Here is a 16,449-nt window from a genome sequence, read left to right on the forward strand (position 1 = left end):
CAAATTAAGAGTGAAAATAGAACGCCAAAACTGAGGGGGGAGGAGGAATAAGGAGAGTGCATCAAAAAATTCGTTGTCAGCATTGTATCAGCCTGTTAAGTTGTGAAAAGATAAGATATACTCTTGGTATGTGTCAGCAAAATGGGCAGAAAAATATCCCCATTGTTATGCAATGAATGGAACATGCATTGTTTTGAGTATAATTATTTTTGCTCTTTGCAAATACAATGGAAAAGTATGAATAGTTAATTTCTAGCCCTCTTTAGATTCAGAGAAGAGAGGCTTCAGATAGTTTCTGGTTAATGTTTTCCACCCTATGAGCCATAAAGTTTTAGAAGTCTGAACATAAAGGAAAAGGAAAACTGAAAGCTGATTTCAGGTCCCCAACACACCTTGTATACTGATAAAGACATGAGCCACTGAGAAAACATTTATCAGGGAGTTATAGCTAGTTCCCTGGCAAGCATAGGCAATTGCAAACTTATGTTTGCCATTTTAATACAGTGGGGAAAATGTTCTTTTACATGAACATGTAATGTTTAAAGCATATAGGCTGGAGGCAGCTTTATTTACAATCATGAAACTAGAGTTTCAAAATAATTTTAATTATCTTTTCAGATAAAGGATAGTTATAATGCAACACCAGCTGAAGCTGCACCAGACGGTGAGACTAGTTACCAGACTAGTTATGAAAACTGGTGTCAAATAAGGCAATATTGTAAAATGCATATTCAGGAAAGTCCATCAAGGAAGCAAAACAGAGAAATCTAGGTCCAATTATTCAGTGACTAACTTGTTATGGAGCATGGTGTGCGGTCACAATGTATATGAACTGATATATTTTTTTTTTTAAGAAAAAGCTGTCTTCACATGTTATGAGGATTTCTAAAAAGCCTTCCACATTTAATACCAATGTTTTGAAAAAAAGCATTGCCAACAGTTCCTGGTACTTGCAAAAATTGTTTGAGGCTATTTATAAGCAAAACTAAAAGTCTAAGACAGGAGCCGTTCATTGTAAATGTACCATTTTGTGCCAGCAAGAAAATCCTTGTTAATTGCTTCATTAGAATTTAAAATTGATAAGTGCTTTTAACAAGTCAACAACTATTGCTGTTTGGAGAGAGTGAAGTTAAAGGCTGGCAGGGAATAATGCCATTCATTCAGTCCTAACATTTTAGTTACAGTTGTCATCTACTAGATATGGGATATAATTATAAATTAAGAGCAACATGGTAGGCAATTAAGGTAATGAATACTCTTTTACTCAGAAGTTGACACTGGTGTGCAGCAGTAATGACCATAAGATTCATGCATTGAAAGCAACATTTAAAGCAATCACATGCTAGGATTTAAAAATTCCATTCAACAGCTTTACACCGACATGTTTTTGATCTTACAGAACTATTATAAAGGTACTACAAAGCAATGCATATTGGAAGAAAAATTGCTGTTGCATTCAAACAGAGTTTTACCACTCAGGACAAGTGGTAAAATCACATGCCTCCTGTATACAAGCCGTTGGATTGAATCCAAAGGAGTCCTTTCATTTGCAAAAGGGACTAGGATCCAGTAGAGGCTTCTATAAGTAGGAACATGGTTTGTACTGATTTCCCCCTCTTTCCCCACAGCCCCTCACCACCTTCCACACAATTCCAAGAGGATCCTGTAATTTTTCAAGAAGATTTTTAGGGGGCCGAGAGACCCGAGAGCACCACATTCCATGAACAGAACTCCAGATCCAACTGACAGTTCTTACGCTCGACATGTTTTCTAGTGTGCGAGTTTAGTACAATCCACCTAAAATAAAAAGCATGCATTAACAGTTCCACCTCCTAGTGACAAGTGCGCCCTGGTCCTTGGCAAAAAGGATTCCCAGCAGCTTCCACAGAGTTTTTGTATTGCAGTTTGGAGAAGAAAAGCAAAAGGGGTTTTGCCTGTTCTTTTGTCTCTTCTGCAAACTGTATCATGAATAAAAGAAAACTGTTTCTTCCAAGCCCTTTGCACTTGCCAGAGAACTTGAGAAAGGGAGGGAGAGGAGGGATTATTTAATGTATTTATATATTTTTGCCCTGCTCTTCAGCTGACAAGGCCCCTGGAGTGGTTTACTTAAGATGAAAAACAAACAGTCCTTGTGGGCAGGCTTACCTAAAAGACAACACAAAGGAAAAAGTGAACAAGAAGGAAGAGGAAAACAAATCCAGGTACTACATCTTAAAAGATACAGAGTTCTTGCAACCACCAGAGTAATGAAAACAGTGCAGGGAGAGGACTAGCCAAATGGAGTTGGTCTCTCAAGAGAGCCAGTGGAGTAGGCCTTGCTTCCTACCTCTCCCTGTGCCAAATGGGAAGGCTGCTCCTAGATGACAGTTGAGTGAGACAAGGAGCTAAATGGAGCCAGCTGAGCTGATGGAGTGGCCCCTGATCTCTCTTGCTCTGCAGCAGTCAGATGGAATGGCTTCTAGTTCTAGTAGACAACAGTTAAGGTAGATTAGGTAGGTATATTGAAATGTATGGCACAGCAGCAGCTACACCATATTGCACCACACACTAGAATTGAGGCTAAGTTTGGAGCAGGGAACTGGATATGTAGAAAGGGTTGTTGTGCACTTGAGAATTGTGGACATTCCAGCAATACATGTTTAACAGTGAGAGGCAGTATTGTCTCACTTATATAAATGTTTCAATAAGATAAGGAACATCTGGAGAACCTTCTGATATTTCTTCCCTATTCCAAACTGCTGGGAAAGTGAGAGAAGACTCTGCCTCTTGGTCAAGCTCTCCAGGAAGTACAGAACGCTTGGAAGAAAGGAAGTTGCTGTTGTTGTTTTTTACTTGCTCAAAGGTTTCAGTAAGAAAAGATACAGCAGGAATTTCTCCCACCATTTCTAGCATTGTCCAAACTTCTGCGTAAGTGGGAAAAGACTGGGGGTGGTCACAAGAACAATCCTTAGGGCACAATCCTATGCCTGCTAGACAGCGACTAGACGGCCATAGGATTGGTCGGTTTCTGGGGAACTGCCCTCCACCCCCTCCCATGCTACTTCTTAGGCAGCGTATATCAGCCCTGCGCTTGTAACAGCAGCACAGAGCAGGGGAAACAGGTGTTCCTGGGGGCGGGGTGGTCAGACATGCCGGTACACTTTGTATGTGTCATCTGGCCTCCCCACCCCATGCTCCGAAGTTCCACGGCTAGACAGCCAGAACTGGCTGTCTTGCCGCAACTGCAGCGGGGAGAAGATGCACTCCTCGCTGCTCCTCCTGCCCTGTAGTGGATAGGCGGTCGCCTCGGAGTTCAGATGTGGCCGTCTCCCCCCACTGGTTTGCTCTCTTAATAGCCTATATATTCCAGCCATAAAGGCAGATATTACGTAGCCATTAAACCTATTTCCTAGAGAGAGACAATTAAGATCTAGGTTGACAACCATCATCCAGTTTATCCCAGTGCTAAAACAGATGCTATCAGTACCACACAGCATTATGCACTGTGTCCGGAAACTTGGCAAGCAATACATATTGCTGGATAACTGATCCAAGATCCTTCCAGAAATGGTATCGAGAATCACAACACACATCAGAGATTTAGAATTTAAAGTTCTTTGTACATTCCAGAATTTATAAGAACAAAAAATCCAGTAATACAACTGATGCTTAAAGAACAGCAGACCAAACTCAAGACTTCATATTGTAATTAACACAATCAGGCTACTCACAGACCAATTCTCCACGAACTGTGTAGTGATAACCTTGGCACCCCTTTTAACCAGCACCAAAGGACACCACACACAGTTTGTCAATATTGATACAAATGCATCAACAGGTTTTATCTTGCACATACTTAATACATCAGTAAATAAACTTCTGATATTAGAAAGTAAGCCCCCTACAGACAGAGGCTCCACTATCAATCTGTGATAATAATCCAAACTAGTATACATGCCACAAACACAAAATAACTAGAAATATGCAGAACATCAGTAACTCAAGTATGTGGTTTTATCCACAGACTACCCACCAAGTCACAAAATGTATGTAGCAGATTATCATGGAATTAAGCATTTGTAAAATGGGTAATTTTTTCTCGTCTGTCTTTAGAAGAGAGAGGCTAGAAGAATTTACCCATTTTATACATGGAGTACAGTAGTAAAAACTTCTACTGTTTCTGCTAACACAAGTAAGAGGCTAAATACTGTGTACTTAAAACATGTGAATGGTTAGATATCAAGACCTCAACATAATAGGCTAGGCCAGACTACCTAGTTATTAAGTAACTAGGTAGGCCAAGCCTACCTGGCTCCCCTGAATTCCATCCCTGGGTTGTCTGTAGAAAGATAAGTTTAACAGTTATTTTATCCTAAAGCAAGTATCCTATGGAGTCTTGAAAAGAACCCAAGTTTTGCAAAACATTCACACATTACCAGCAGAGTTCTAAGGTTAAATCTTTTGGTTGGATCCAGAGTTCTGTTCATATAATGGGGTAGTCTTAGAGCTTGTCCCCTCCTTCAGTTCCACAGAAGTTTTTTTCAGAGGATTGGGGGATCTTCCAGAACAGTGTGGAAGGTGGTGCTAAGGGGCTGCAGGGTGAATTGGCATTAATCTCCCCCTCCATTCACAGAAACCTCTGCTAGATCCAGGCTCCTTCCATTTGCAAGACACCTGTGGATTCAGCCCTTTGAGTTAAGCCCCATCATATCTTGAATATTTTCACTGCAAAAGTGTGTACTTCATGAATAACTTGCAAATGGACCTGGCTTTACCCAGGTTGGAAAAGCCCTTATAACAAAGCTTTCAAACAAACTTTGCAGCTGTCAGAGTTGAACACATTGTGCCCACTCTGTATGAGTGAAGGCATATCTGCTAGCACCTCTAGACATGACCCATACCGTGGCATGTCCCCATTGCCCCCTATGTTCACTCTATTCCCCTGATGCGCAGGTGTCCTACAGCAGCAGGGAGGGGATAGGTATATAACTGTTCCTATCGCCTGTGGCTTAAAACTGTACACACTAAGTAGCTATGTGCTGTTGAGGATGTCAACCCCTAGCAGCTGATGTTACTGGAGGCTTCAACCACACAGACATCAAAACTAAAAACTAAGACATTTTAAAAACAAAACGACACTGAGGTGCACACCCCTTGAATCTCCTTAGTATGCATGCTAAGTTTCAGGTGTTTAGGTTTCACCATCTTGGTGCTATGGTGAAGACAGACAAGACACACATATCCTCTTATTATAGATGATTAAAGAATACATAAGGCTGTCAAGCATAAGTGGGTACGCACTCATGGCTCTTAACAACTCAAAGCCGAAAGAAGTCAAAGTACCACATTGCTTTCCTTTAAACACTGATTTCAGCTGGAATTAAGTGCAACTAATTTAGTCTGGATCCAACTTGTAAGGTGCTTCTTTTGAAGACAGTTAGCTAATTGTTCTATGGAGTTTTTGATCATGTGGTCTTATGGCAACTACATCTTAAAACAGGTTAATTTTAATTAGCTCCTAAATTGTTAAGACAAGGAAGCCACTAACAAAGAAGAATATGTTGTAAATCATCTCAAACTAAAGAGCCAGTGCATAATTTAAATACCTCCTGCTCAGCTAACAGAATTTAACGTACAAAATAAGTTATAATCCTGCTCCTCATGTTCTGTGTTTGTAAAAAAGAAAAAAGTTTAGTTCTCAATATGAAAAACAGACTAGACCTCCCAACTCTTCCTAAAAGGTAGCATTTGTGATTTTAACCTAGGCCTTTACCAGGATCCTGAATGTTCTGAGACCCTTCCATATTTTGAACTCAGCTGTGGGAATCTGCCATGTTAAGCTGGCCTGTTTCTGCCTGAAAAAGTACAGCTTTATTGAGCAAGTTGAAATGTAAAGAGGCCTTTTGACAAAAAGTCTTTTCACTGATTGTGTATTGAGACAATAGTTGCTGGGCAACAAGATACTTGCTCCTGGTCTCTACTCTGCCTCTTGTGCCATTTTCCCCATCACATCAGAGCTATTGCTGGAACCTTCCCTGGAACAGCTTTTCCACATGCCCCATCTTTAGAGATTTATGCTCAAAATCCTTGTGAAAAGGTAAGCTTGGCACCTTCCCAGGAAGCTTTGGAATCCTTGAAAATGCTATTATAATGTCTTGTTGATCCTTCAGCAATAACAGTTTTTTCTGATCTTGAAGTCTGAGCACTAGCCTTCTAATTCTGTCCTGAGCCATTCTAGTCCTACTTCCTGAAATCCTGTATTACTCAGTTACAAGCCCAAATTCTAATACTTCCGCAAAATTTATACTGTTCCGGTTTGACTGTTCCAGTTTCCAGTATGGTTTGACTGGTAGGTCTATTGATGTTGCATGTACAAGAAGCTGCATGTAAAAAGCTCCCTATCTTCAATTTTTAAAAGGAACGTCAGGTAGCAGGACCAGAAAATATCATTAATGGGATGCAAAGCTAAAGTACTGAGCAGGTGGGAGGCAGTGCACTCATGCTTCCTCCCACATAGTCCCAACAACCCATGGGTTGTCTTTATATGTAAACTGGGCCACTGAACTAGAGGTTAATGGACCAATGCTCTGATTTTGCACAAGATGGCTCTGAAGTTCAACCCCAAGACCCAAATATTCAGAAATGTAGAATAAAGGATTTGCAGAATCCTTCCTTTAAACAAATTATAAACTAGTGAGGGGAGAAAATAAACATAACAAAAGCTTGGCTAGTGTAGCATTCGTCAAATCATTACTTCTGGGCTCTCAAACTCAGGTCAAAGACTATTTTCCATTTCCCTTGTAGCAAGTATTGTTTATGTTTACTGAACATGTTAGTTCTGTGACAAATATAATTTTTGTGTATTCCTCCATCCTGCTCAGATTTTAACCTTAGCCACTGTAGAAGCCATGGAGAATAGCTGAAGTCACCCTGACAAATACAATGTGAAGATACACTGCCTGCGGATGTTCAAGGCAGTCAGGCTTTGGCTGGAGGTAGTAGGGAGGCTCCACCTATCTTGGGACATCATCCTTCTCTAGACCATTCCGGTGTCCCATGCCTCCTAAGGAGGGCCTGCCTTACACTCCGAGAACCACTGTTATAATTCTTGACTCTACAAATATCAGAGATACCATATACAAGTAAAACATTTCCAGAGATCCTCCAAAATTTCCTTTAAACAAAGCAACCAACCAAGGGATTGTTTAGCTTGGGTTACTGCTTATACCTGGGGTCTCCAACATGGTGCCTACAGACACAATGTCGCCCACTGAAGCCTGCCATGCTATCTGCTCCCCTCTGCACCAAACCGCTTGATTTAGGAAAGAGAAAGCAACTAGCAATATAGGAACCTGCCTTATATCGGATCAGACCATTGGTCCACCTAGCTTAGTACTATCAACACTGGCTGGCAGCAGCTCTCCATTCTTTCCTAGCCCGACTTGGAGACGCCAGGGATTAAACCAGGGACTGTCCATTACTGAGCTATGGCCCTTCCCAACTGGTCTTCCAAGCCTGTGCTACTCCTCCGCCTATTTGCTGCACACATCCACTTCCATTCTGATTGGACTTGTAAGTTGACTGGAGGGGAGAGAGAGAGAAGTACTGGCAGTGGCTGAGCTGTGCCTGTGTCATAGATAGGAGGAAGAACAGTAAGGAGAGGATGGAAAATGGAGTGGATGGAAATATAGGGGGTGAAAAAAGGAGCAGAAGGGGCCATGTGCGGAGAGTAGAAAATAAAGTGGATGGTACCATGGGAGGTAAAAGAAGTGCAGAGGAGGCTATGGGGAGTAAAAAAAGAAACCCAAGACATGGGGTGAGGGTAGACTGATTTGGAGGGGTATGGGTTGGCTGGCACAGGAGGAGAGACTGGGGGTTAGGGGACCTCTGGGTTACACTTTTAGTTGAATAATGCCAACCAAGTACTCTCAACTGTGCTTTATTGAAGTGCCAAGCATTCATCTAGTTATCTTTAAGACCTGAAGACTTACTACTTTCACAAGTTTCCCCCACAAAGAAATTACTGTTCCCAATTAAATATTCTACACCTTTTACATCTGCAATCCTAACAGCCAATGGCACTTACTTCCAAGTAATCATGCACAGGACCATTCACCTATTCCTCTTAATTGTTTTCAAACAGCAGTTTCTGGCCTCAATTCAGACCATTTGTTCACTGCACCGTTTTAAAAAGACAAAAACAATTACAGAACCATTTTGAGCAGGCAACTGTGAAGCATTTTTCTTTCTTTTGTTAGGACAAGATAATTTACTGTAACTGCATGGCAGGCAGTAAGAACCCAAAGTGGGGAAGAACTAAAAGATAAACAACCCCCTTCCCCCACCAAAACATTACCTCTGCAGTGGTTGGAAGCGCTACGATCATTAATAAATTCCAGGTTTAGCCATGTTGGCCTATTACAGCAAATTAAAAATTGAAGCGCTATAACATCTTTAAGACTAATAGATTCTGGCACAAGCTTTTCTGGGCCAGAGTGTATCTGATGCATCCCACTGTAGCCCCCGAAAGCTTACTCCCCCAGTAAGTTGGTACAATAAATGTGATTTAGTTGATACTTTTTCTTTCTTTTTTAAGATTGTTAGCTACGTCGGATTTATTTTTTTTGCGTGGGGGACATCTACAAATAATCTGGTAACCTTTAAGATTCCACAAGCTGTTTGTTTTTTGGATGGATTTTGTTGCATCAGCAAAAATCACTTCCCTCGATCTGAATGCCATCACCCCCCCATACACACACACACCCCCACACACACACGGCCGCCCCCACCACGCCTTCCTAAGGGGCATCACTATGCGCCTCCGGGGGCCACCACTAAACTCCACAGAGACCCTTTCTCTTGTTCTAGCGAGGACAACGAAGGCGCCATGCGTGCTTCTACCCAGCCTGCCTCCCCCGCGGAGAAACGGCGTCCATCCAGGGCCCTGGATCTCGGCGGCGGGGGTAAGGACGACGGCGAGGAACGCGGGGAGGAGAGAAAGGGGATGCCCGGCCCCCGCGACCTTAGGGGTGAGGAAGGCACCCGCGACCGGAGGATTTTCAGGGGCAGGCCGAGGAAAGATGGAAGGCCAGCGGGAGCCAATAGATGATCACCCTCAGGGCCCCCTCAGCGCGCTTCAGCCAATCGCGAGAGAGCACGAGACGTAGACGGACAAGGCGGGGGGGAGGGGGGACCCACGGCCCCGTCGTTGAGACCAAAACCCCCTCAGTGCTGCTGCTGCCGCTCCCGCTCCCCCCCCCCGCGGCCCCCAATCCCCGCCCGCCTTACGGGCGAAGGGGCTCCGCAACGGCTCTCCCCGCGCCCGAACGGCCGCTCACCCGCTCTCTCCTCCTTCCAAGGCCAGCGACTGCGGCGCTCCGCTCCCTCCTTCCTCTCAGCCCGCTCCCCTTCCCGCTCTCTGATCAGCAGCAGGGACGGCGGCGACCGTAACTCTTCTTTGAGGGCCGCAAACAGGAAGTGCGTCACGCGCAGAACGCGGAGGCGGAAACCGCCGTTGGCCCCTCCCCCTGAGAGACAGCGAAAGGCGAGAGTAGGCCTTCCGCGTTCGGGTTTCTCCCCCGCCTTCCCCCGAGGGCGCTCCGGTGAAGACTGTTAATACGAATCAACGGGGAAATCCAGGATTTTCAGCGTCCCTCCCGAAACGCCAAGTGCGGCATCCGGGAGTGAAGCTCGTGTCTCTGTAGCTCAGCTTTTAATTTCGTCCGGGGAAACAGATACGTATATGCGAGTTCGTAAGGGTGCAATCCTGTGGCTGAGTTCCCTACGCGCGGGGCAGAAAAAAAAAAAAAAAAGAAGCCCTACAGCTCCTGCATCTCCGCTTGCTCGGGGACGCTGGAAGGGGTGGCACTGCTTTTCTGCCTGAGCACGCGCGGGGTTGTGCCCTGAACCTCTAAAAGGGCGACGTGGCTGCGTGCAGCTACGCGGAGGTCGAGGCTTTTGCACGCGGCAGAGCGCTGGGCTGGGGCCGCAAGCAGGTCTGAGGTGGAGCTGACCGTCGCTGCAGCCTGAGAGGAGTGTCGGCTGGGCAGCCAAGCCAGCCGCAGGGCAGCCTTCGTTACGAGGCTGCCCTTCGCTACCCCGTCAGCCTCGCTGCAGCCTGCGGCACCGGCGCACACGGCAGGATTCTTGCGTGTGAGCCCACCTGGCGGCATCAGGGGCGGCCTTCGCACCTCCGGAACACTCCTTTTTTGTAAAAACCGGTGGAGGCTGGCGGCTCCTGTGTCTGTGGGGCGGTGACTCCGCGCTCAGGCCGAACCAGCCAAGAGCTCTAAAGGAGGCTTATCCAGGGTGGAGGGCCCCACCCCCCAAACGGGTTCCGCGCCTTGGGCAGCTCGTTCAGAGTTCGGACTGGTTCGGACTGAAGGTCAACGCGGATTCTCCGCCCCACAGACAGAGGGGCCGCCAGCCCTCCACCGGCAAAAAAAACTCGACAAAAAGTTCACTGTTTCATGCGAAGTAAGGCCTGATTTGGAAAGAACGTGAACTCCCCTCTTGGCAGCTCCCTTTTGGTGTCTGGGTAGACGCGCTGCTGCCCGAACACGGCTGAGGTAAAAAAAAAAACACTTGGATTTCTCCATTGATCCCTATGGAGGAGCCCCGGGGAGACGTTGAGAAATGGCTCCTTTCATAGGGCGGACCTGGAAATTCCTATGCAAATAACGCGACGCGTCACTCTGCGCGTTCTGATCTCTGTGAGCGCCTCCCGGAGAGGGCGACCGCGAGAGCAGGAAGCCGCAACTCCCGGAGGCGGTGACTCTTCCGGAAGTTTCTAGAATACGTTGTTCTCTGCCCTTCCCCAACCCCTCCCCCCCCCCAAATCCCTTCCGCCTCCTACAGAAAAAGGTTTCAGGTGCGTGCGCCACCTGGTGGCTGTGAAGTGGTGTTGCACCGTCAGAATGTTGTTGCTCAGTCGTTGAGTCGTGCCCGACCCTTCGTGACCCCATGGCCCATAGCACGCCAGGCCTTCCTGTCCTGCGCTCTCTCCCGGAGCATGCTCAAGTCCATATTCATTGCATCGGTGATGCTATCTAGCCATCTCATCCTCTGCCGTCCCCTTCTCCTTTTGCCTTCAGTCTTTCCCAGCATCAGGGTCTTTTCCAGGGAGTTTTCTCTTCGCATTAGGTGGCCAAAATATTTCAGCTTCAGCTTCAGTATCTGTCCTTCCAATGAGCAGTCAGGGGTGATTTCCTTTAGGATGGACTGATTGGACCTCCTTGCAGTCCAGGGGACTCGTAAGAGTCTTCTCCAGCACCACAGTTCGAAAGCATCAATTCTTCGGCGCTCAGCCTTCCTTATCGTCCAGCTCTCACAGCCATACGTTACTACTGGGAAAACCATAGCTTTGATTAGACGGACCTTTGTCAGCAAGGTGATGTCTCTGCTTCCTACTATGCTGTCTAGGTTTGCCATAGCTTTCCTCCCAAGGAGCAAGCATCTGCAACTGGTTAAAATCGTTACGCTCTGGAGGTGGGCAGATCTACTGGCAGATTGGCAACGATTTCTGACGCCCAGTTGTTCACCAGCAGCAATGAAATGTTGTTGTTCAGTCGTGTCCAACTCTTCGTGACCCCATGGACCATAGCACGCCAGGCCTTCCTGCCCTCCGCTCTCTCCCGGAGCGTGCTCAAGAGCAATAGAATGACTTGCTCCTAAATCATATTGCTGAAATAAAGACAGGTTAGGGGCAGCGGGATACTGTGTGGAAGGCCTGTGTGAGCTGCTTTTGTTTTGAGTTTCAGAACGGTGCAGCTCACAGTCCTTCTACACAGAATTCAGAGTCCTTCCTGGGCTCATAATTCTTTAATTCCAAGTATGTCTTTTGCACCAGGCTCCAATGGATGCCACGGTTTTAGTTTAAAAAAGAAAAAAATATTTTTTCCAGCCTGAAATCTGCCCACTACTGGTCTAAATAGACAAGTGTTATAGCGTACATTAAGGCTGCAATCCTATGCTTGTTTAGACAGGAAAGTCCTACAACTCCCAGCCAGGAATTTTGGGAATTGTAGGACTTTTTTCCGTCTAAACATGTATAAGATTGTGCCTTAAGTAATATATTCCCCCCGCCCTCCCTGCAAAAAAAACAAAAACAAAAAAAGTTGATGGAAGGAGGAACCCAGCACCTCTCCTGCAGAAGGTTTGTAATTTGGCTCCCTTGTTCTTTCAACACCAAGAGAGATATATTTAGCTGGCAGCCAGCTTCCTTACTTGCTTCCTAAAGCCAACAACATAAAGCTGCTCTCTCTTTTTTCTTTTCTAAAGGGCTTCCCATACAAGCAAGGAAATTGGTCAATTTCTCTCTCTCTCTCTCTCTCTCTCTCTCACACACACACACACACACACACACCCCTTTTCCCACTCTGGAGGAGACCCTACTCCTGTTCCTCCCCTTTTTTGTTCGTCCTTTTTGCAAAGTTGAACTCTCTTAGGAACCTCTAAAAAGAGGAGGGAGGGAGAGAGAGAAACGCATGCACACATACAAATAACATGGCACTGAGGGAAATATAATAGCGAAGGTGCGCCCAAGAAGGAAGTGAAGAGGTATAGGGCTCGACTTCCCAAAAGGTCATTGTACATATCAGAACCACACCCCATCAAAAGATGGGAAAGTAGCAGTAAGGAACAGCCACACTTGAGGAGTTTGCAATACAGTTCTATACTTGTTTTAAACGTTGGATTTTTCTGTGGTAGGGAAACCACAGGACAATTTCTGGGAAAACACGGGCTGATTACAAAAGGATGACTGACGTTCTCTCACTATTTCCTTCTTCCCCATAGCTGTGCTAAGGAGTCATCCATTTCAGGGGTGAAGATATCTCACTAGACAGGAGGTAGAGGATGCTGAATAATCAAATTAATATTAGATACATATGAAATAGAAGAAGGCTCAGGATTTGTACTTAGGTTATAAATAACTATTCTTTGTTTAGAAAAATATACAGAATATAAAATATTTTGACTGCAATCCTATACAGGTCTAATCAGAAGCAAGTCCTACTGAGTTCAGTGGAACGTACTCCCAAAGAAGTGTGCACAGGATTGCATACATACACAAAATATTCACAGAAAAATCCATTAGTTAGAGCTCAATTACATTTAAATGCCATTACAATGATTGTCTTACCCAGCCTGGAAGTTTGATTTCCCTCTGGCTCAGTCAAGTTGTGTGGAAGCCATTGCCCTTACAAATTAAACAAATTATATAGCTTTCAAAATCTCTCAAGAACAAAATATAATGTTCCTGGACATTGAGAAAAAGTGATAAAGAGTCTGGCACATTTTTAATATTTCCCGATAGCCATTTTTACACAAGGCCAGATTTGAACGGGGAACTTTATACTTAACAATTCCTGGACACTATTTCAAGGCCAGTTCCAAACTAAGAGGAAAGGTGGACTTGTGGAGTCAAAAGTCAACATATTTCTTTCAAAGTGCCACAAGTCCTTCCTTAGCGTAAAGTGGGGTTAAAGTGTTTTAAAGAACCCAAAAACTGTTTTTAAAACTTATTTTGATCATTCATTTGTTGGGCTTACGCAAGCCCCTCTTCCAAACCCCATTTTAAAGTGACACTTCTTTTCCTTTTCTTCTTTTTTCAACTTCTTAGTACAGTATTCTGGATAAATGCCCAGACTTGATCAAGATAAAAGTAACATATGATTCAACCTTGGTCAAGCATCCCCAGCACATTCTTTTTTTCAACAACATTCTGGGACTGCGTCCGAGCTCCACAAAGTTCCATGAAGCTCTTTTTTCTGGATCATTTGAACGAGAGCATGTTTCTTCTTGTCTTCATTGCACAATTGGATCTTAGGACGTGCAATGGTCTCTGTTTTAGTCTTGTCATTCTGTATCATAAGGACAACAGGTAGACACACCCTCCCCCATGTGAATGAATGGGGCATAAGAAAGTAAGAAAACCATGCTGGGTCAGACCAAAAGCCCATCTAGTCCAGCATTCTGTTCACATTGTGGCCAACCAACTGCTTGTAGGAAGCCCTCAAGCCGGACATGAGCACAACAGCATCCTCCCACTTATGTTCCCCAGCAACTGGTATACAGAGATATATTCCCTTTGATACTTGAGGTAGCATATCACCATCATGAATAGTAAGGACTGATAACTTTATCCTCCAATCCCTTTTTAAAGCTGTCCAAGTTGGTGGCCATCACTATATGCTGAGGTAGCAAATTCCATAGTTCAGCTAGTGTGTGTGTGTGAAGTATTTCCTTTTATCTGCCCTGAATCTCCCACCATTCAGCTTCATTGGATGATCCCAGATTCTAGTATTATGAGTATTTTTCTCCCCACCCACTTTCTCCACATCATGCATAATTTTCTCCACCTCTATTATGTCTCCCCGCATTCACCTTTTTTCTATGCTAAACAGTCCCGGACATTGTAACCTTTCTTCATGGGGGAGTTGCTCCAGCCCCTCAACCGTTTTGGTCGCTATTGATGGCACAGCCATTCCGCAGCACAGGGCTTGACTGGAAGCACCTTGGTAGAGGAGGATGTGGCAATTCCACATGCACAGTATGTAAATACTAAAGGTTTGTATATATGTATGGTGGCTGATATGTATCTGGAATGACTGACAGGTGAGTGTGAGGCGGGGCTTGGCAGGGTGTGGGCAAGAATGACAGTTTGGCAAGTGGAAGAAAGGGGGAGTGGCTGAGAATGGAATGCAGTGTGATTGGATGAGAGCTTGAGCAGGAAAAGTTGGGGTGGTTACTTCTAGAGAGTCAGAGAAGTCTGGGAGGAAGGTAGATTGGGTACAACTAGAGAAGTCTGAGATTAGATTGGGAGATAAGAGTGAGAACATCTAGTGAGATAGTCTGTGGGATAGAGAGTGTGTCAGATAGTGTGCGAGAGGTTTTGAATATAGAACTAAACACAAGATTTATATTGTGCAGTTTATAGTGTTGCCTTATTTTAATCATGATCCCTGATATAGTTTCCTCATCCCAACCCAGTTCCTATTTCCAATCCTGTTGTACCAAATAAACCTTCTTTGTTTTCAATTTTAAAAGACAGTTTCTTTTTAGTTATTAGGAAGGGTTTTGTGGAATAACCCCCCCACCCCCACCCCCACCCCATGCTGGCTGCTTGGTCTGTGCTACCAAAAACAAAGAAAGCAGATCTAAAAGGGTTATTGGTGGCAGCAATTGAGAGAGTGGTGAAGCAACACAATACACAAACAGAGGCTTGTGGGCGAGATACTAAAAGTGGCAGTGTGAGGAGAGACACTGACCAAAGCACCTGACCTGGTGACTAGAGGTAGGATCGTGAGGTGGTCAAAAAGGCCTGAGGTCCTCACAGGGGACACAAGAACATTTCCTGTTCCCTCTGACTAGACCTCAGTTAAAACATATGACTTGGAGAGGGGCCAGTGAGCACCTCCCCCCCCCCCACACACACATACTTCAGGTCCTAATTCCGCAGAAGCAGTCAGATCCAGCCCAAGACAGTTGCTGTGTGAAGTGAAAGGCAAGATAGTGCCCCCTTCCTCCCATTTCACATATAAAAGCTGACTGTACTGGCAGTTGAATCTTAGTTCAACACTAATGAACCTACCCATACATTTCATTCAGCATCTAAGGCCCTCCTCCAGGTGCCTCCTCTGAGGGAGGCTCAGAAGGTGGCAACAAGGGTGAGGGCGTACTCAGTGGTGGCCCCCGTATTACAGAATGATCTCCCCAATGAAGCCCACCTGGTACCAACATTGTTATCTTTTCAGAACCCAGTTAGGACTTTTATCTCAAGCATTTGACAGCATATGCTGAGTTTATAATCAGGTCCTGGATTTATCTTATGGTTGTTTAAAAATGTTTTAGATATATGTTGTGTATGTGCTTTCTGTTTATATGTACACTTTTACTTTTTGTATAATGTATTTTAGGGCACAATCCTATGGCTGCTAGACAGCAGCTAGATGGTCATAGGATTGTTCGGTTTCCAGGAACCGACTTCAGAGTCTGCGCTCCGAGGTTGGTTGCCAGAAAACTGTCTCCCCACCCCACCCCCTGCTGCCTCATAGGCAGCACAGATTGTCCCTGGGCTCTGTGCTCAGATGAGCAGCATGGAGCAGGGCAAAAGGGGGCATTCCTGGGGATGGAGTGGGGTGGGGAGTGATGAAGTGCCAGTATGACGCTTCCTGCGCGTTGTCCAGCCTCCCTGCCCCCTCCAAAGTCCTGTGGCTAGACAGCCAAAATTGGCCATCTAGCAGCGAATGCAGGGTGGCTAGAATGTAGCAGAGAAGATCCTCTCCACGCTCTGCTCACCCTGCATTGGATAGGTGGCCGCCTCCGAGTTCAGAGGCACCTACTTATCCTGATAGGATTGCTCCATGAATGGTTTTTAATTTTTGCAAACCATCCAGAGAGCTTTGGCTATGGGGCGGTATGGAAATGTTAGTAGTAGTGGTAGTACTAATAATGATGATGGCACATCCT

General features: G+C 45.2%; 1 protein-coding gene across 3 annotated transcripts in view; it reads right to left on the reverse strand.

Annotated features, from left to right (window-relative positions):
• The window catches only part of DNAJB6 (DnaJ heat shock protein family (Hsp40) member B6), a 90,124-nt gene extending 80,725 nt beyond the window's left edge, over positions 1-9,399 (reverse strand). For 2 of the 3 annotated variants that reach the window (XM_084859294.1, XM_084859292.1), the window contains exon 1: positions 9,318-9,399. Coding sequence is in view for 1 of the 3 variants with exons in the window: in XM_084859293.1 (XP_084715419.1) it covers positions 8,066-8,091 (26 nt within the window). In the remaining 2 variants the exon portion in view is untranslated. Of the gene's footprint in view, positions 1-8,065; positions 8,156-8,880; positions 9,080-9,317 lie in introns of those variants that run through there. The other variant, XM_084859293.1, reaches the window with a different exon arrangement.
• Positions 9,400-16,449: the final 7,050 nt, after the last annotated feature.

The sequence above is a fragment of the Heloderma suspectum genome, chromosome 5 (genome assembly GCF_057233095.1).
Source record: "Heloderma suspectum isolate Gila_16-S chromosome 5, 16-S_ref, whole genome shotgun sequence".
Classification (NCBI taxonomy): Eukaryota; Metazoa; Chordata; class Lepidosauria; order Squamata; family Helodermatidae; genus Heloderma; species Heloderma suspectum.